Consider the following 21073-nt stretch of genomic DNA (forward strand, 5'->3'; position numbering starts at 1 on the left):
ATTAGAGGGAGAGCCATGATGAGCATCTGGTATGTACTAGAGTAGCCGAAGCACCTTCAAAAGAACCATATTTTAAACAGTTTGTGCCAACAAAGACGAACTAGAATGGACTCCTTTAAAATGTAATTGAATCATTAAGTGACTAATTTAACAAAACATGTGGAGTCTGTTTATGCCCTTAAGAAGCACTGATTTTATTATTCCAAGATTTACACATAGTTCTGAGCCATGAGGACTCAATATATCAGACCAACCATTCAACAGCTGGGAGTTGGCACATGCAAATTTTTACCAGCTAAAGTTTTTCCAGTACATTTAGGTTTAGGTCCCTGAGTTGATCTTCATCTCTCAAATGACAGTTAATGCTCTCTGAAGTCATTAGGTACAGAGAACACACATACCATGCAGGACTCACTACCACTCAGTAACCCAGCAACCCGTGGGTACTGTGCATATGTGTGACAATATTGTTTGATCGTCTGCATAAGCCATTTATTCAATAGGGTCAGTTAATCAACAGGATGGAAATCACTTTATACTGTAAAGGATCATCTTACAGATGAGTTAAGCCCCAATTAAATAAATCCCACACAGTCCAACTGTCTGCATGGTCTTCTCAAAGTCCACATTTTTAAATTGGACTGAATAACTACATAGGCAAAAGGAACATGCATGGGGAAACTTTGACATGGAACAGTCTTACCCCTTCAGCTCTCAAGGTTTCAGACCTGCCATTCTATTAAGGGGATGTCATGTTGCACACCTCTGCTCAATCTGTGTCTTTCCCCTTCAGGTCAGCCTTTGAGTAGGAACATGAGAGATCATGTCTTGCCACAGTTGCCACTTCTGGAGATTTTTTGGTCTCCTCCTCAACAAAGATACCATGAAAGGTCCAAACAACCATACCAGCAATTCACGTCAAAACTCTTCTCATAGTCTTTTGGAATAACTCTCCTGAGATCATCATCCATGGGTTATGCATACTGCTCTTATTAATGAAGTTATATTATTCTTATCTTATTTTATATATAAATCTTCTTATCTTATTATAAGTTGCTTATTTGTGATGACAAAATTTTGTGTGTAGTCTTTATGAATAAGAGTTTTTCCTCTTTAGCTTGCTGACTAGGGACTCACAGAAAGTTGGTATTGGGAAGTTAACTCCAAAACTTTGCAGTATTTTCTGACTGATCAGACAAACGAAAATATTTAATTTGGGGTTGAAAAAAAAGCAACCAGAACTACATATGGCCAAGTTCTGCTCAACCCTAATTTCTCATTGAATCCAAGCCTCTTTAAATAAAAATGCCTGATTGGATATATCTTTAGCACTAAGGAAGTCATTGCTGCTCTGCTTACTCAGTGAAACAGCAATACTGTGATACCAGACTCTTGGAAGACTCACCACCTGTGCAATTAATAGGAAGGGATATAACACAGATGAGAACATCTGCTGGTTTTGAGTTCTTCAAGTTGGTGAAAAAGGACTGGAGCTGCTGATATCTCAAATTATAAATAGTGTGAGTATGAACATACTTTACCCACTTTTAAGGCAAGTAACGTCAAATTGAAGTTTTAAAATTCTATATTCTCCATTTTATTAGTTACATTAATATTATTAGGCTAACCCAGCTGCTTGCCATAGGCGAGCGTTCATAAATGGTCACTTAGATGCATACAGAGATCCATGTCCCTCTGCCCATGAGGAGTGAATGAAATCACTTATAATATAAGCACCCCCTGGGCAAGGACAAGTTTACAAACACACTGATGAAGAGAACCAGAGCTAAGGGAAAGGATAGAGATGCCAGGTATGCCTGAATGAGGTAGGCTGCTGCTACTTAGGGCATATAGAGACTATACGGGTGCAGGTATCAGCTGTAGAGAACATAAAGAAAGGAGGGATACCTGCAAGTTAAGAAGAGGAAGAGAGGTGGTGGGGTAGAGAGAGCAAGCTGCAGGTGCTTAAGTGCTATGGCTCTTCTGGGGATGTTACTGGGTGGTGGAAACATTTGGTTATTAATCCTAAAATAATACTTCTCTTATTCACTGGAGTGAGGCAAATATTATATGATTTTCAATGTAACATTTTTATTTTAACAATGCCTGAAGGCAGAACTTGAGCCTGACTGCATAGAGGCACTGAACAAAACACATAAAAAATGGCCCTTGTCTCAGGAAACATAAAGCCTGTTAAAGCTTCCTGTTCTCCTTGGATAATATTCTGAGGAACGACAAATAGCAATGTGATCAAAATGTTGTTTATTTAGAAGTCTGTATGTCCTTTCTGAATCTAGCCAAACTTTTTACAAAATTCCAGTCCACCACAATTATAACCCCTTTTTCAAAGAATCCTCACAGAACCACAACCCTTTCAGCAAATACACTACTCATCCAAATGCATGCAGAGATGTGTACTGGAACATAATAAATCCCACAGTAAAGCTGCCTGTATTAACACTGAGACAAAAATTTATTCAAATGCTGGGAGATTGTAACCCTACCTCTACAATTTTCTTAACTAAATTAGATATGAAAGTCTCTAGCTTCTTTCAAACTGTTATGTGGTAGCAATGAAAGCAAAATCCCAGCCCCTACTTAAGTTAAAATTCATCTTCAAAAGCCTGCTAAAATTACGCTTTTGTTCCAAGGCTTCCTTTTGGCTGCTCCTTGTATTCAGCCTGAAAGTTTCTAGAGCCCTGGTTGTCTTTCCTGGGTTTAATCCAATCCTGATGGAGGCTGAGTGAGGCCTTTGTCCCCTTCTTCTCCTTCCCTCCTTTCTCAAGGGACTTTTCTAACCCAGACTCAAGCTAAACTACACCAAATTCAAGGCACTGACAAAATTTCTTTTATACCTGACTGTAAATTACCTACTCTGCATAGTGCATCATGATGGGCACCTTGCAAATATGTTAAGGGACCAAAGCCAGAGCAATTCCTACTCTAAAAATGTTAACTATATTTGGCTTTGCTGGATTAACTGTACAGAGGAGGGTGTAGCTGTCTCTCTCTCTCACATACCAGTTTGTTTTCTCTCTTCTCCAAGTGGTTAGGCATAAAGCTTCATCAGTGGTGTGTGACTCTAAAATGTTGGATAGAAATAAGAACTGATGTGCATAGTGCCCTTCGTGCTGGTAATTGAGCTATATCAGCATAGTACATGTTCCCCCTAGTCGTCTTCTCACATTATCGCACAGGGCCAGCAGAATTTTTTTTACAAAGTATTTATATAAAATAAAGTTCCATGGATATCAGCAAAGAGAATTTACTGATTCTAGTTGAGCTCCAGTGGTTATACACAGCCATGTGATTTAGAATTTTGCACTGAAATATCTGACAGACAAAAATATTTGTTAAAAGTCAAGCCTTTGTTCCTGTTTATAGAAGATTTTCTTTTTCCTGGAGATTTATTGTGAACAATAATTCTGTGTTCAATATCTGATGTGACTGTTCTACATGTCATCTCATCATCTTCCTAACAGAGAGAATAGGAATGTAAATGTAAAAGCACTATGGTTTTTGACTTAGAAACCATGCATTTTGCTGCTTGAGCTTCTGAACTGTCTTGTAGCTAACCCAGCCTGTTGTGTACATTAGAATAGAAATCCATCTGGGCAAGACCTTGTTATATAGTAGGTTGAGATCCAATTCCCAGAAAATCAATTCCTTTAGTCAGCAGGCTGCTCCTGAAAGGAGGGTAGCCTGTCTTTCAAGGATAAACATTTAGAAGTGTGATTACTCAGTCTATGGGAACAGGCTCTGTAGAGAGCTTATACTTCATATAGTTGTTTTCCCTGGCAGGATCCTCCTCGCTATTTGGTAAGCCAGACACACATTTCTAGCTACCTTGCTTACTTGAAGGCAATCCTTAATATCCTGCCTTTCTTAGGTGGATAGTGGATGAAAGTATATTTGCTTATATTCTTGCTTGTGCACAGAAAAACCTCATGTGTCTCTACGGATTCATTTCTTGACTAGACCAGTTTACATTGTTTGTGCTTCTGAATTCTCTGGCTAGGACTTGGCATGTTTGCCTGTGGCGTGCCATGCCTGGCATCTGTAAGACTAGCTTCTGTGGTGCCATCCTGCTGTAAATCATGGAAATAATAGGAAGCATTTCTGAATTACATCCTTAGCCAGTACTAGAAACCTGGCCTACTGGTTTCCATTAAACAATAGCAACTGTAATTATTCCTCCTATGAAGAAGTAATTTCATTCTTGATTTGTCTTACTTTTCCCCAGGATATTCTTACTAAATTTGTATAAGCATCCCTCTGTAACGGGCTGATTACAAGGGAAGAACTTCATTTCATCCTGAGCTCATGTGCAAATATTTCCTCAGTTAACACATCTCTCCATTCCCAGTAGGATTAGATCATTGTACCTCTTATATTTCACAAGAATTTGCTGCTGGTATGATAAATTGAAAAGATGGCATCTTCCTGCCGCAAAGTCCTTTGCCCCACAAAAAAAGCCATACTGTAATAAATAATAAATACACACTACAGCTTCCTTAGACAGATTCCAAGAATTTTATATGCTGTAATTTAATCCTTAGAAAACCAGAGGATATTAAATGAACTAAACTGTCTTAGCCAGAAATCTCTGATTTGGGCTGCTCTTTGATGTTTATATCTGAAAGTCTTTGATGTCTTAAAATTGTTTCAGAAATTAGAAAAAAATCATGACTTTGTAAATCATTTTGTGATTACATAAATGACAATATGATGATGAATGGCACAGAGTTTACAAAAAAATGAATCATTTCTCTGAATATTAAGTTAATCAAAAAGCCAAGACTGTCTAGAATGAGCTCCTAGTATGTTAAAGATCCTTTGGCATTCCAGATGCACAATGAAAAAAAAATATTGTAGCCTTATTATGAGCACCTTTCCACATCTGCAATCCTGTTATACAATAAACTCTTGTTCTTTTGTAGCAAGATTGCACTGGGGTTTTTTTTCTTTCTTTCTTTTTTTATTATTAATTTGAAACATGTGGGGAGAGGGTAATCCAGTAAGCCATAGGCATTTCATATCAGAGCTTTCATGCAATCACATGTAACGTCAACCATCTGGGTGGAAGGATAGATAGAACTTAGTTTATATCAATAGACTGTGAATGATAGAAAGGAGCAGAAACAGTAGAGCTCAAATGAATATTAGATATATATATATATTCACAACTATGAACATAATACAAGTAGTATTCACTTGAACATAGGCCTGTCGATGGTATAAACTGGTTTTCCTATTAAATAAAATACCAAGCACCATACAATAAGAATGTTTGTTGTATTTACAACATTTCGACTGTATAGCATTGTTTGTAAGTGGATGCAAATGGTACATATGAAACATCGAAGAGAACAAATTTTATGATTGAACATGTTCAAAAAAAGACATTTCTGTCAGCAACATATTTTTCTGATTGGTAAATAAATGCCATTTTGAAATTCCACAAAACTAGTGATTAGGTAGACAATTAAAAAATAATAATTTAGAAACCAGATGTCTGCTTTTATTTTGAGCAAAGAGAAAGCATTATCTCTGAAAACACATTCATTTATTGTTCATTTTCAAAGTGAACTTTAAAATTAAATTACAGTGTTTGGAAGAAAAAAATTAAATAAACATCTGAAAGGAATAGAATCTATTTATAATTTTACCTTTTTGATGTCAAAAGATATCCTAGAGGAAAGCCTTAGGGATATAAATTCTTCTCAGACTTACAGTAAAGGCATGCAATTTTTTAAGGTGCATAATCTTGTATCAAAGTTTTGTGAAAACCTGAAAAAAATTCAAGAGTTCATGCATCTAAAAGATTAAAACCAACAACCAATGCAAACACTTAAAATTATTTACAGTCCTGTGAAATCCAAACTGCATGCATGTGGAGTACTCTGTCTGTTGTAAAAACTGCAGATCAGTCTGGAATTCTGCACAATAGAAGCAGAGAGGAAAATATATGACATGCAATATCTTCACATGTATAGTACAAATCAGTGAGTTTCCACTCTTTTTAGGCAATATATCACCTAATCATTAACACAATTTTATGCTGATGTTTTCTGATAGGAATGAATTCCAAGGTGACAATTTCAAATTACCAAATTCTGCTTGGTTAATCAGTTTTGTAGGTCAGTCATTAAAAGAGATACTACCTTCCAGGTTAGTTTTTAGATAGTTAATAGTCTGGCTGATTAATTCTTTTTTTTTTTTTTTGGTTGCTTGCTTGTGAGTAGTGAGCATTCTACACAGCCCCCTGCCTTTTACATTCATTACTTCATTTTAAAGAATGAAAACCACAAGCCAGCAAATCACTTAAGCACTTGATAACTTCAAGTTCTCATCACATTTGAAGTGAATGGCACTATCTCTGCATGGATATCTATGAACACAAATAAGTAGCTTACCTTTGGGGGATCTAATCATTGACCAAAAAGCTCAGACCTATTGTATCAAAATATTCTGCTGTATTTGATGTATATTTTCTCAGGTGCCACGATCACAAATGCAACCAAGAGCTTTTATTGGTTATCTATCCAAAATAAATTCTCTGTGGAAACTTTTTCAGGACCTGAGGACAAAGGGACATGTCATCTCCTCCTGTTGGGAGGAAGTATGCTCTTTCAAAGGAAAAAGGTGTCAGGGTTCAGAGCCAGGAATCACAGGATTATAGACATGCTGTTTGTATGGGACATTGAGGTCCCTCCCACACAAAGTTTACTCTTGCTAGCACTAGATCAAGTTGGACATATCTTAACGCTGTCCTGTCTAGAAAAACTTTCAAGTATGAAGATTCCCTATCCTCTCTGGGCAGCCTGTTCCAGTGTTGTACTACCTGTCTGCCACAATTAAGATGTTTTTTTCATCTTTGCCTGTCCCCTTCTAGTAGCTGCAGATTGCTAGGTCACTAATAGAACATTCCTCAGCTTACTCTGTCAGGCTAAACAAGCCCAGCTTATTCAATTTCTCTTCATAATCATCTTAAAAGTGCATCACTGCAACCTCTTGATTCTCGACATCCCTCAGGTATAGGGGACCCCAGACTAGGCTTTGTTTTCTTTATACAGCTTAAACAGTGCCAAGCAGAGGACAACAATAACTTCATTTTGTCTGTTCCCATGCTCCCCTTAACATAGTCCAATACATGATTTACCTTTTTTGCAGTTTGCCCTGCTGGTTTATATTCTCCCTGTAGTCCATCGCAACCTTGTCCTTTGCAGGACACTTTACTCGTTTCCCAACCTGTACTGGTACCTGAGGTTATTCTGCCCCAGGCTCAGGTTCCTTATGACATTTATGCCGGTCCAGTTCTCAAGAACCATTTCAATTAAAGTTTTCCCATTCTTTGTGTCAATCATTCCTCCTAACTAGTACTATGCACAGATTTACTTGAAAACATAACCTGTGTCACCATCTAAGTTGTTGATGGAAATACTGAACAACAGAACTACCAGTATCAAATCATAGGGCACTTTGCTCATGACCAACTAGAACCCAAATAATTGATTTTACTACCCTTTTACTTTGGTGATAAAGCCAATTTTCAATGCATCTAAGAAACTGTTTTTCCAGCCCTGACTTCCTCAGCTTCCACAGGGAATCCTTTTGGAGACAACGCCAAAAGCCATCCTGAAGACCAGGTATTCATGGCTTTCCTCCTGCCCACTCAACATGCCATCTCATGATAACAGGCAATCAAGCTGGTCAAGCATGATTTGTCATTGTGAAGTCTGACCTAGTTATTCCTGATTGTTTTCATGTGTTTGGAAATGGATTCTAAGGGGATGTGCTTTACAGTCTTCACAGGGATTAATATGGTCTTTAATCTCCCAAAGTCCTCCTATCACTTTTCTTAAAGATGGTCACAGTGTTAGCCATTTTTGGTTGAGAGGCATCTTCCCTGATAGTCGGAGTTTTTCTCCAGAGACAGCAACCTTGCAGTCACTGCAGCCAACTCTTTCAGTGGCCTTGGATGAATCCCATCCAGCACTATTATGTTTAAAGTTCTCTCAGTAATACTTACCATATTTCTACTGCATTACTGCATTTTCCTCTGTTTATCAAACTGCATTGGTCCACATAAAGGTGTGAGATCAGGCTTTGCCTGTGAAAACTGAAACAAAAAAAGATGAAGCTTACTTCAACCTTTTCTATAGCATGTCTCGCTAGTTTGTCTACCTCATCAAACTCACATTTTTCCTGAACTTTATTTTGCAACTAAGATATCTGCAAAGTCTTCTCTCACCACTTTTTATGTCCCTGACTACTTTTAGCTCTGACTAGATATTGGTCTTCACATTCTTGTCCCTTAATACCAAAGAAAAGTACTATAAACTTGCTTTTTCAGCAAATTGCTGAAAATACTTCTTGCATGTTCCCTTTGCATTTTAATTCATCAGAAAGGTTCTCATTTAGCCAAAAGGAGAGCTAGTGAGAGGTCTTAGACTGCTCAAGTGGATGCATAAGGCTGCACTGGTTCTTGATGTTCCAGTCATCACTTTCTGACTTGTGAAGCAGAAACAAGGAAGGATTTCCATAGGCTGATGGACAAAAAGGGTTCCTGTGCCTTCCTGGTGCTTTTCTGTAATCTGTCTGCTTAGGAAACATGAAAAGTAAAATGGGAAACAGTAGCAGATAAAATCTGAAAAGTCCAAGTTCTGTAAGGGACCCACTGGATCTTTTTGTATTCTTCCTGAATCAGTGTTAGAGAACTCTCTGCTGGACAAAAAAAAATATTTATTTTTAAACCTTTGCCTTTTTACCCTCTTATGTTACTTTATTTTTCCTAGATTTTGCTGTCAAGTTTAAGATGGGCCATAGAGCAATAAGTCCTATCACTGACTGTAAACAGCACCTGTGGGTTTAGTTGCAGAATGGTATTGCAAGTTTTTTTCTTTTTTCATCTCTCTTGGCAGAACTATTTTGTAAAAGGCCTCACATGCACCACATATGGCCAATGGGAAATTTTCCTGAGTCCATTGTCACTGAAAAGAGCACTGGGCTTAACATGCCTCTTAATAACTTCATGCAACTACCTAGGTCTACAGCTGCCTTTATTCAATGATTAATTTTAGTTTAATTACTGATAAGATAGTGGGCTTGGATCTTAAAGGACTATAAACTAAAACTCCCTGTTCTCCCAACTCTTTAAAACATCGTTGTTATGTTTGACTTTGAATAATAAATCAAACAATATTAGTTCTTTCAAAATACACATTTTAACTGAAACAGATGTGGTTTAAAATATTCTGAAGAAATTAACTCCAGTACTAAACAGTAAGTGAAAAAAAATTGCAAATTATGTGATTGCTCCAGAATGCATTAAGAAACTCCCTTTCAACACAGGCTTAAAGGAATGAGTCAAGAAATCCTGGAAAAAATCTCTCGCAGCCATAAAGACTAAACCAAAACCACCATGGCTAATCTTTAACATCCTAGGACACTGCTTCTGAATGACTACTGTGTGCTGTTGTATGTCAAGTTTTTAATTCATAATGTTTCTTTTCTACCTGAGCTAAGTAAAATGAGATTTATATGTGTCCTTTTTTATTTCTGAAATGTAGGAAAGAAAATAGATTCACTCAATTATTCAATCCTTCTGGAGCTAAAGTTAAAAGGGATTGTTCCATTCCTAACTTATTTTCTCTGGATCTGGTCTCACAAATGAGATAATTCCAGAGAGGTTTAGCTTTGAAAGCAAGAGTGATTTGACTTTCCCTGAGTTTGTGAGCCAGGATTACCTAGCAATTAAAGAATTAAGCTAGTAGACCAGAGACAGTGAGGTTTTTCTTAGCTTTGCAACTAATGTATTTTGGTAATCCAATGCAAATAATTGAACCTACTACTCTTCAGTTTACCTTTTCACAAAGTGATATACTTACAAATTTTGCAGGTGCATCATGTACATGCCTATATTTGCAGTTTACACCATTCTACATGATGTTTGAATGGAAGCCAATATGAAAAAAAAAAAACCAACAGAATACTGTTACTCTCTACAACTCACTCACTCTAGTGTTAGCAAAACATGCCATAGCCAGCACCCTTCATTTATATAGATAGCAGTAAATTATTGCAGGTCCTTTTTTAAGTGCTTACATAATTGCACTTGCAGTCTGGGGCTATTTTAAATGCAAGGATGAAGTTCAGGTGATTCACCATGTCCTTTGTGCAAAGGAATTGACACTGTTGTTCCTCATTGCTAGCCTGGGGAAATCCGTAAAGGAGGATGAGACTGCATTATTCAGGAATTCTCTGAATTTGGGTAAATCTGGAGAAAGATGACCTAGGGGAGAGAACATGAAGACACTGTGAGTTTACAGTACAGTACAGTCCAGGTGGAGTATGAATTCTCATTCCTCACTCTCCAGCCTTGAACATTCATTCACTTGGGTTCATTTTTTATTTACTATTTGCTTTTAAAATTTACTACTTATGTATGGTTTTATTTACTATTGTTTCTTCAAACCACTGTGTCCATGAGTAGCAATACAATAGTTGCTACAACTTTTAGGTTCAGCCTTTCCTATGTCATATTTTCCTTTCACTGGACAGAATTTGGAATTCAAAAAATTAAAATCAGTTTCAGTTCCAAGACCTCTGGGCCTCATCCATGTGTGATAACCTTCCCAGAACTAGCTCTAGCTTCCTTCCAACTCTCCAGCCCTACTGGTGCAGTAGGAAAGGGTTCACCTTCACTCCACATCAGTGCTGTCAAGGCAGTGTGTACTCATAACTCCTGCTTCCCCTTCTCCAGATAGGCTACGACTCTGTTTAACTCTTCCTCCCCTTAAAATATACTTTTTTGTCAAGATATGCATGAAAGATAATATTTGCCTCATTTTCTGGTAACGCTTAAAGAGCCAAATAATGTCTGGGCTTCCTCTCTTAGTAGTCACAGCAGAAATATAAAGAAAGATTCAGTTCTTGCCTGGAAGATTTTCTAATCTAATATGTGATGGGAAGCAACACATTTGTGATAAATCAGAAGGCGTAACAGAAGAAAGTCTCCCCTTCCTCTTGATGCTGGGGAGGGAATGGGAGAAACATTTCACCTCCATGAAAGTAATGTCTGGTCTTCTTCCTTGATAGTCAGGGCCAGGCCAGTACTTTCCTAGGTATTAACATACTCAGCTGCTTCTTATCTAGTTCTAAAAACCTTTTACTCATTCATGATAATTCCTACATTATAACTACTGGTAAGCACCAAACTCTGCATTATACCAAGCTTTCAGTTTTGTTGCAACCTAAAATACATAGAAAATAGGAGGAAGGATAACAAGTGATGCAATGACCCACCTACAGTGAGGTGGAGAGACTGCTTTAATGTGGCTGTTCTCAAAAGCATCCAGCAGCCCGACTCAGTCTTAATTTCTAATAATCCCAAAAGACTAATATGTTGTTTTAATTTTACCTAAAACAAATAAATTTGCGGTGTTAGTATCTATGATGCAATTGTATGTGTTTGTTGAACATGACCAGGTTAGGAGGGATTTTCTTGAGTTTCAAGGGAGCTCAAATAATAGTTAAAAACATGTATGTAAATTTTCCAATATGTAGTGAATCATGTAATTAGAAAAGGCAAGCTTACACAAGATTTTGAAATAGCCAAATGCTTACCTTTCCCAAGGCTTTCTATCAAAAAGATAGACATCAGTTGGCAGTGTTGTAATGTCAGTTGGCAGAGAGCAACATCTTCCACCACCATTGAAATATTTTCTAAAGAAAATGTAGACATGGGAATTCAAAATATTTAATCTCATACTTACCAAAAATATGAAAAGGGAAAATCAGACAGGTGATTATCTGGCATAGCACAGATAATTAGAGATCTATTAGACTGGCAATGTTTCTACTGTGACTTTAGCATGACAGGTATTATAAAAATTCTCAGGTTAGTCTCCTTCCCTGCACAAATACACATATGAATCAAATAAATGGGTTTAAAAACATGATTTAAGAAAATTTGTTTGGGCTTCTTCACCTTCTAGCTGTTGAGCCTATAGAAGAGATCTATATAATGAACACCAGTTTAAGTAACTTTAATGTTGATGGTAATATGATTATTATTCATAACATCATGAATTGTTAAAATCAGTTACATTGACATTAATGATATCCTTTTACACTGTAACCAGTCAAAATGATTGTGTGCAAAACAAAGCTACTGGGAAATGTATTATTTTCCTCATCCTTCAAAATTCTGAAAATTAAACAGTTTTGAGAGGAGTCTACTGTTAAATACTTCATTAAAGACCTGCCCTGCTGGAGCAGACTACAAATTACAAGACTTTAAATATTCTAGATTGCTTATACATTTGGATTAGAGATGCCAAATTTCTTAGGGATTCTACCCATGCTCGAGTTCACTGCAAGTTAAAGTTAGTGCACCTCTGAGCTGTGCCAGAGCAAGGCCTATGGATGAAAAGCAATAACTGCAAATGAAAATGGGCTGTACAATTAAAGAGAGAGAAAAAAAAATCAAACACTGAGAAGTGGGAATTTTGGGAAAAGACAGCTCAACCAAAGGAGGCAAGTAGAACACTGAACCCCAGGGGGGGTAAGAACAAACCATGTTCCACGTGGAAACTGAGGTAACAAGCCTCTTTGCCTCTGTCTTTAATAGCAAGACCAGCTACCCTCACAGTACTTGGCCCCCTGAGCTGGAAGTCTGGGACGAGTTGCGGAATGAAGCCCCCATAATCCAAGGGGAAGTGTTTAGCGACCTGCTACACCACGTAGACACACAAGCTTATGGGGCCAGATGGGGTCCACCTGAGGGTACTGATGGAGCCAGCAGAAGTGCTCACTGACCTACTGTCCATCATTTATAGCACTCCTGGCTAACCAGGGAGATCACAGTTGACCAGAGTTTAGCCAATGTGCTGCCCACCTACAAGAAGTGATTCATCCAGCTGAATATGAGCCAGCAGTGTGCCCAGGTGGCCAACAAGGCCAACAGCATCCTGGTTTGGATCAGAAAGAATGTGGCCAGCAGGACTAGGGAAGTGAAGCAGGTGCCAAGGGCTCACAGCTGAGTAGTTTAATGAGATCTTCTTAAGTTTAAAAGGCTGTATAACACCAAAGTTCCATCAAAATAAATTCTAGATAACTCAAATTGGAGGCCTCAATTCCAATTTGCCATATTGTTCTATTTGCCATAATTGTTCTACTTCTATTTACCATACTGTTCTATTTTTGCTTTCCATCTGCGAACAGAAACTTATTCAGTACTTATTCAGCTCACATCTATCAAGTACATTGATATGGCATCTGATAAAACATGCAAAATGTTTTTGAAAAGCTCATATGAAATTATTAATCCTATCTTTAAATCATGGCTTATATAGCACAGGAAAAAAAATGGGAATCACTGAGCAACAAGAAGGAAAGAAAAAACTACTCATTATATTAGCAGCTTCTAATATGTTGAATAGGAATGAAATAGAAATTCAGTGGGAAAGTTACTATGTGATACTGTAATTGGAGACTACTGTCATAAATACACACAAAGCCACAAACTGTTAAGAGGGTATTCAGGAGTAGCAGGGAAAGAAATTCCATATGCTTAGGAAAGTATCAAAGCCAGAAGCTAGCAAGGCAGTGGGGGGCTGAGAAAGTTGGCAAAGCAGACCTGTTCTTTAGAGATGACTTTCAGTGTGGGCCTCTTTGCTAGTCGCAGGAGATGCACCTGTGAACGATGAAAAATCATCTGCTAATTCCAGATTTTATAAAAGGGAGCAGGTAATGTCTGGATGCTAAAAAATGAAAACAAAAGAAAATGTAGAAGATCCAATGTAGCATGTGTACTGTTAGTATCAGAAGATCCAAAGCTGAGTAGATCAAAGACAAAATGGCTCATTTGACCCAAGGTGATCCCACCAAATAAAAAACGGAGCCTACATATAGGATTATGATAATAAATCTCAGTTCACCATCATATATAGATTTATTCTGATGATATATAAGAAAAATCTTTAAGTAACTATAACCTCCAGCTTGACATTTCCTTGCATTTTAAAAATTGTGAGAAGCGGAAGTGAAAAAAGTATTAATTAATGGCTCTAGTACATAATTACATAAGAATAAAATGAATTAATTGTAATAAAGATTTAGGAAAAAAATCTAGACTCCTAGATAAACAATAGGTAAACAATACATATTTTTATTGCATGTCATTTTCCACAAACAGTATTTATATATCAAAATCAAGATGAAAGAGGCTATGTTTAAATAACATTGCATTTTTTCATGCACTCTGATAAAAAGTCAGGAAATTCAAAGTTAAGGTTGATGTTCCAATTTTAATACATGTCTTGTTCTCAATCCCTCCTATCCTTAAGGTTATGATAAAGAAAAAAGTATTGTTCATAAAACTTTGCAGGCATGATGAATCACATCACACCCTAACCACAGATGTTCATTTCATTTGTCTATGATTTACCCAAGATTATACTCCCAATACTTTATCTTCGTCATTTAGTCCCATATGGGGAAATATCAACAGTTACTCCTCTAAACTTTTTTAATGGTGTGTAATAACAGCTGTAAATAGAAATGAATTGTACTTTACTGGCAGAATGTATCTAGTTTTACTAGGTTTTGTCCAAAATATTGAGTTTTGTTAATGATTTCCTGTGTCGGGGAACAATGATGTTACTGGGCATCACATTTTTGTCACGGAGACCCAAGTTGTGAAACCTGATCTTTCTAAGTAGGTGCCTGTACTCAAATTGGAGCCCTATTAAAGACAGGCTGTGACACAGGAATGCATTCATACAGTCAGATGCACGTAGGATCAGTGTCTGAAATTACTTCTGGGACCAGACTGTGATCCTTTGGCTTCAGGTTTATTCTGGTTTTAAGATCAGAACTGGTCTCTATTCTGGACTGGTATACTGGACTTCACCTGTTTTGTGAGCAGAGAGTACTCACATATATCATCAGCATAAAGAATAAAGTTAATTCTGATACTTCCTATACAGGTGAAGTATTTGTGGAGGGGGGGAAATGTTGCAAAGAGTTCTTATAGACTCATATTCTAGTTACTGCACCCAAATATATCCAGTTGTGTTTGTCCACATACTCTGGATATATATCTTACTGGATCTTTTTTTAGTGTTTATTCATAAACTGCTAATTCTAGAGCCAAGGTTCATCCCACAGGACTGAATTTATCTGAATTAGAAGCCAGTATCCCCAACCTCCTTAGAGAGTCTGCCAAGGGAGATGGACTTTGAGTAGACTGCAGAGTCTACTACAGGTGCTTACACCTCTGCAGGACTCAGAGTGCCTCCATGATAAGTTGATACTTGGATAAGAGCCAGCAGTTAGATAAGTACATTTCTAGTATCCATTTGATTTTTCCTAACTGATTGAGACAATCAGTTCTTTCCACCCTTGAAAGCCAGCAGTTGAAGTGAGGTAACCTTTTCCTCATCTCCATACACTTCACCTATCTCCAACATACCAAAGGGTTCCCCAGCTGTTTCAACTATCAAGGCATTGCTTTCTCTGGTATACATTAGCTTTGACTCTGACTTCAGCTGTCTCCTCCTTTCTGGTTTCATTGCAAGCCACGCAAAACAGTACTGACCAATTCATCTGATACTTCTTGCTTGGCTTCCTTCAGCTTCACAACTGACTCAGACATAAACTCTTTAAACATAAACTCTATCACAGTCCAATGTTCCCTGCCTGTATATAATCTCGTAATGCATTGAGACATCAGAAGTCTCCTTTACCTTTCCAGTACTACCACATTCAATCACATTTTGCTCTGCTTTCATCTGAGTATCACTGTATTCTTCTAGAATCATAATAACCAATCTTCAGCCAGCTTTGCTTAAATACTTCCTTTTAGTATTAAATCATCAGTGGTACCCATAGTGCCTTCCTCTCTACCACTGACTGAGCAAGTATCAGCATAAGATACTGTCAAAAATCTATCCATTCCCTTGCAAGTTGGCCCCATCTCCACACATGTATACTGCACCGATCTGGTCTGGTCTGGTCTGGTCTGGTCTGTCAGGAGTGCAAACTGTGATCTCAAGAGGACAGGAACTGCCCTGTGTTTTGAGGTAATGACGTCCTGATCCACAGACATTACTGTAATTTTAGGGTTTAACAAGAAGATCAGACAGCTGCAGTGTCAGCAAGTTGAGAGAGACAGCACTAGTCTGCTACACACTATCTGTTTCTGTTATTCAGGCCAGAGTTTGAGAACGATAGCAACTCTCTATTAATAGATCAATTAATGGACAGATTATTTCTCCCATTTTACTAAAAATAAATTGTATAGTTATTTTTTTCAGTTGCATATCTAACTTTCTGGGGTTTCTAGAGCAGACAGTAACTTTCAGCCCCTTCCTTCATATCTGATGGACAGTGCCCCCTTATTTCAGCATCCCAAGATCACCACTGACTTCCAGTGAATTTTCCAGTGAAGTATAGGTCACTGTTAAAATCTGTAACATTTCCATCAGCAATGCTAAGTCATTAGAATGGCTGTTTTTTGCTGTGTGAGAATGTGGAAAATGATCAGCAGAAGGTTATAAAACAGTAAAACTATTTCCATAGAAGTAAGCTGAATTAAAATGCATGTTGCCCTCATTCCTGCTAGTACAAACAATATTGGATTTGTTATATAGGGAGACTAGTTAAGAGACATTGATTTTCAAAATTGTAATTGTTAACAACTGGGATATAATCAGGGGTGGGCAGAAGAGGATATATATGCTTTTCTGATAGGACTAATAGATCAGAAAAGCTGTTATGGTTTGAGTTTTAAACCCAAACCCCACATGATCATCAAGAATCATATCATAGATATTTTTGAAGAAAAATAATTCTGGAAATAGCTGCAGAGTGGCTTGAAGATGTAGTTGTCAGTGCTTAGCACCTGTAAGCATCTTGTGAGCAAATTCTTTTATGACAAACAAGTGAAATGAAAAGGTAGGATAAGAGGTGGGTGAGGGAAGGTAAACAATCATAGATCAAACTTTATTTTTAGTCAAAACAAATCTAGAATGCACATTTGAGCACCTAATCTGGTCTGAGATTTCAGAGTATAAAGCAGCCTCTCATGAGAGTTGCTCCTGCTTGCCCTGCATTGTTGCATTGTCTGTGCACTGCAAACCTGTCCCCTGCAGCATTGGATATTCATTATGCATTGCCTCAGCTCCACAGTTTCCCCAATGTGATAAAAATCACCAAATATCAAAAAATGTTCAAAAACATACCTCCAGTCACAGTTCACTGAGCTTATTGTACATAATTTAAAATACTTAATATAAGGAAAAAAACCAATATTTCAGTGAAAATAGGGGGGGAGGGCGGGAAGAAAACAAAGCAGCAATAAAAAGGATCAGTTTGACAGGACGATTCACCTCGACTGCAAGTCTTGTGCTGCTAGGACCTCCCAGTCCTGGCTTAGTCCTGGCTTTAGTGCTTCCTTTAAGGATTCAGTGACAAGCACACCCTGCATTAATCTTCTATGTTATACGTTAGATCGCTTTGCAGTGCAGTACTGACTCAACAACCTCCTCCCTAAATGTTCTTGCAATATAAAGTGCTTCTGGTTCCAGTCGCCTCTGTAGTTGGTGTCCTGCAAAAATCTGAAGTTAGACATGTGAGCAGGACTTTTTTTTTGAAGACACGTTGGTGAGGGGCTGCTCTACCATCTTCTGAACACTGGTTTCCCACACGACGGTAAATTCGTGTGAAGGTTGACACAGAGATGATGAAATCTCGTTTCTCCATTCATTTCTTTCATTATCTGAAGTATTTGTATTTCCCCGATAATTTTGCACCCTGGGGTGACACATCTTTGCTGGCATCTGTCCTTAATTTATACTTCCGTGTCTTTAAACGAAATACTTGCAACCACTCCTAAAACGAGCTCAAGAAAGTTACATTCCTTTGCGGATCGATAATAAATGTCTATCTGATCTTTCTTCCACCGAGGTTTTTATATAGCACTCAACACGTAGAGCTCTTCAAATCACTGTTACTTTTGGGTGCTCTCTAGTCAACGCTTCTCTTAACAGACGTTTTAGAGCTCCTCTTTGCCTCATTAGTTCATTCACCAGGTGTTTTAATGAACGGTATTTGTCACCAGTAAGCACGTCTCTGAGCGACTCTCGCCAAGAAACCTCTAGGAAGAACAAAAGCGGTCTCCCCGCTACTCGCTCTTTATTTAGCCTGAGGCACGCCGGTAGATCGTTACAGCAGACACGGCGCCGCCGATCCCTCGCCGAGCAGCGGCAGCGGAGGTGGTGCGGCCGGGCGGGAGCGGTGGGCTGCCGGGCCGGGGCGGCCGCCGAGAGCAGGGCCCCGCTGCCGCCGCGCCGCCGGCCCCCGCACGCCGCCGGCCCGCCCCGGAGCTGTCCAAGGTAGCTGCGCGGCCGCTCACCTTCCGCGCCGCACCGCGCCGCGCCGCGCCGCGCCGCGCAGCCAGCGCCCGGCCCGCCACCGCCACCGACGGCCCGCGGAGCCGGGGGGCGCGGGGGGCGGGGGGCAGTGGGAGGGGAAGGGTCTTTCCCGCCGCGTCTTTCCCAGGTAAAGGGGATGCGTGGCTCGCTCGCTGTGCTGTAACTGACTGCAGATCCCGGCCCGCGGTGAGAAACTTTTGCGGTCCCGTCGGCTAAGGGGCAGGATTTTCGCGGAGCGGGAGCCTTCGGCCGCCCCCACCCACCTCCTTTGATCTGTCAGGCTTTGAAATCCCTTTAGAAATTAGAGACTAATTAGCCCCAAAGCGAGAGTGGCGACAATGCATGACAAAGGCGAAGATGAGGCTTTAGGAAGGCAGCGCGGGGGTGACGGCCAGGCACTCCGGTGTGCACAAGTGGGGTGCCAAAGGAAACCCACCCGATTCAACCCGGGCGTGTCCCACACTGCCAGGCACTGCCGGGGCCGGGCTGTTTATTTAGGGACAGTCCGTGGTGTGGGAGGGTGAAGACACGAGCCCTAACTTCTTCCAGCCTCCCAAGAGAAAAGCAAAACAATCCCCCACGTCCGTCCCCAAGGAAACCTTGATCAAAGAAAGGTATTCGGCGGTGTCGGGTGTGCGGGTGTGTTTATAGGCATTTCGCGATATTTTGCTTTTGCGCTACGTGTCCCGCGTTATCAGTGCGTGCAGTCAGGCTGATTCCTCTGTGCGCCGTCTGCGACCGGCCAAAGGTGTAAGAGCAACCGCTTGCCCTGAACAGGATCAGCTTATCCTCGACTCATGGGCAGGAGGAAGGTGTTTCAAAGCAAGTGCTTTGAGATTGCCTGAACCGAAATGAGCTTTACGAAGCTGCCTTTTACCGGAAAGATGTTTGAACTCTAGCTGAAGGGGATTTAGGGGGAATGGAGAGACGATTCCAACAGTTACTACTGGGAATGCAATATCGGGTCCCCTACAATGCTTACTTAGGCTAATGGAGGTCCTGTCATTCAGTTCCCATTGCGCTGGGATACAGGGTAAACATTCCCCGGTGACCCTCTGCGTGCAGGTCCCCTCTTCAGGACATCATTAAAAGCATACATGCACTTGCCTGACATCAGTTGTCAGGCTGGTTCTCAAGGTTCAGAGATCCCGACAGAAAGCAGGAAAACAAGCCCAGTGAGGACCCGGCTTTGCGGCTGCGGGCTTTAAAGAGGCTGAAAATCGTTTGGTTGCGGGTGTGTAAGAAGAGACAAAAGTGCTCAGCAGGTAAGAGCGGAGGGTTTTGCCAAGAAGGAACTGTCCTTGATCGCTGTGACAGGATTGACTCGCTGGGGACTTCTCTCTCGGGAGCATCCACGCGTCCCCGAGGGGGCTGCCTGTCTCCTCTCATCAGCATCACGGCGAGAAATTTTACAGCCGCTCTTTCTAGCCCTGCTAATCCTGTTATCCGGGGGGTTATAAATATTAACGCCGCCGGGGCTGGGGATGGGGGACCAGATTAAGCCCTCTCTGAAGTAAGATGTCAGCCAGCCTCTTTCCAGCCCACCAGCGCCCGGGGCTGCTGGATGAGCTGCACGGCAGAGCCCCGCAAGTGCCCTGCCCGGAGGGGCTGCTGGGCGCCTCGGTGCTGGATTTTGTAGCCGACCTCTCCCTGGGCACCCCCCAGGCTCCCCCCAGGGCCAGGCCGGGCCTGGGGCTCTGCGAAGTCACCTCCGGGCCTGCCTTCGGGGACAGAGCCCTGTCGCTCCGGGAGGGGATGGCCCGGGGGCTGCCCCTGGCTGCCTTCGGAGATGGAGATCCCGAAGACGAAGAGGAGGAGGAGAGGATGCGCTGCGCTTCCCTCCTGGACAGGCCCAGGAGAAAGCGGGTTATCACCTACGCCCAGCGCCAGGCTGCCAACATACGGGAGAGGAAAAGGATGTTCAACCTCAACGAAGCGTTTGATCAGCTGAGGAAGAAGGTGCCCACCTTCGCCTACGAGAAGAGGCTCTCCCGGATAGAGACGTTGCGCCTGGCCATAGTGTACATCTCCTTCATGACTGAGCTCCTGGGCGGCTGCGGCGGGCAGGAGGCGAGCTAGGGAGCGCCGGGGCCCGGCGGGACGGGGCTGGGGGCCGGGCACCCCGCACGGCACCGAGCAGGTGGCGCCGGCGCCTGTCTCCTCGGGGCGCAGGAGCTGTGGCTCCTGCCTTGGCTTCTCACCGCAGCCAGGACGGCGGAGGTGCGGGATGCAGAACGAGGAGCCTTTGGGGAAGCGTGCGCTGGGGGCGGGGGCAGGAGTGGGGAGGGGTGGAGAGGCTCCGCATGTGTAGATTTGCTAATATATATAATTTGCGTAAAGGGAAGGGAAGAAAATGCAGGTCTGAGGCCCTTGGGTTTCTCTTGCGGCGCCCGCTTGCTCTACAGCTTTCGCCATTTGTTGCTTCCGAGGAAGGCTCGGCCGCGGCCGCGGAGCCGTTGCCGTGGCAGAGCGGGGCTCCAGGGGCTCCAGGGGCTCCAGCTGCCCGCCCCGCTGCCCGCCGGCGACCGGCACAACCCCGGCGTGCGCATTTTAACCTCGCGCTTTCTGCTTTTTTAAAAAAATAAATAGTAACTCCCTTCCCTTTGAAACCCAGCCTGCCAAGTCCATGCCGT

At 41.1% G+C, this 21073-nt stretch overlaps 1 protein-coding gene across 1 annotated transcript; it reads left to right on the forward strand.

The window, feature by feature from the left end:
* The first annotated feature begins 19958 nt into the window (after positions 1 to 19958).
* FERD3L (Fer3 like bHLH transcription factor) lies at positions 19959 to 20519 on the forward strand. The gene has a single exon (XM_005235638.1). The coding sequence runs from the start codon at positions 19959 to 19961 to the stop codon at positions 20517 to 20519; it is 561 nt and encodes a 186-aa protein (XP_005235695.1).
* The last annotated feature ends 554 nt before the right edge of the window (positions 20520 to 21073 follow it).

This window comes from Falco peregrinus, chromosome 5 (assembly GCF_023634155.1).
Source record: "Falco peregrinus isolate bFalPer1 chromosome 5, bFalPer1.pri, whole genome shotgun sequence".
Classification (NCBI taxonomy): Eukaryota; Metazoa; Chordata; class Aves; order Falconiformes; family Falconidae; genus Falco; species Falco peregrinus.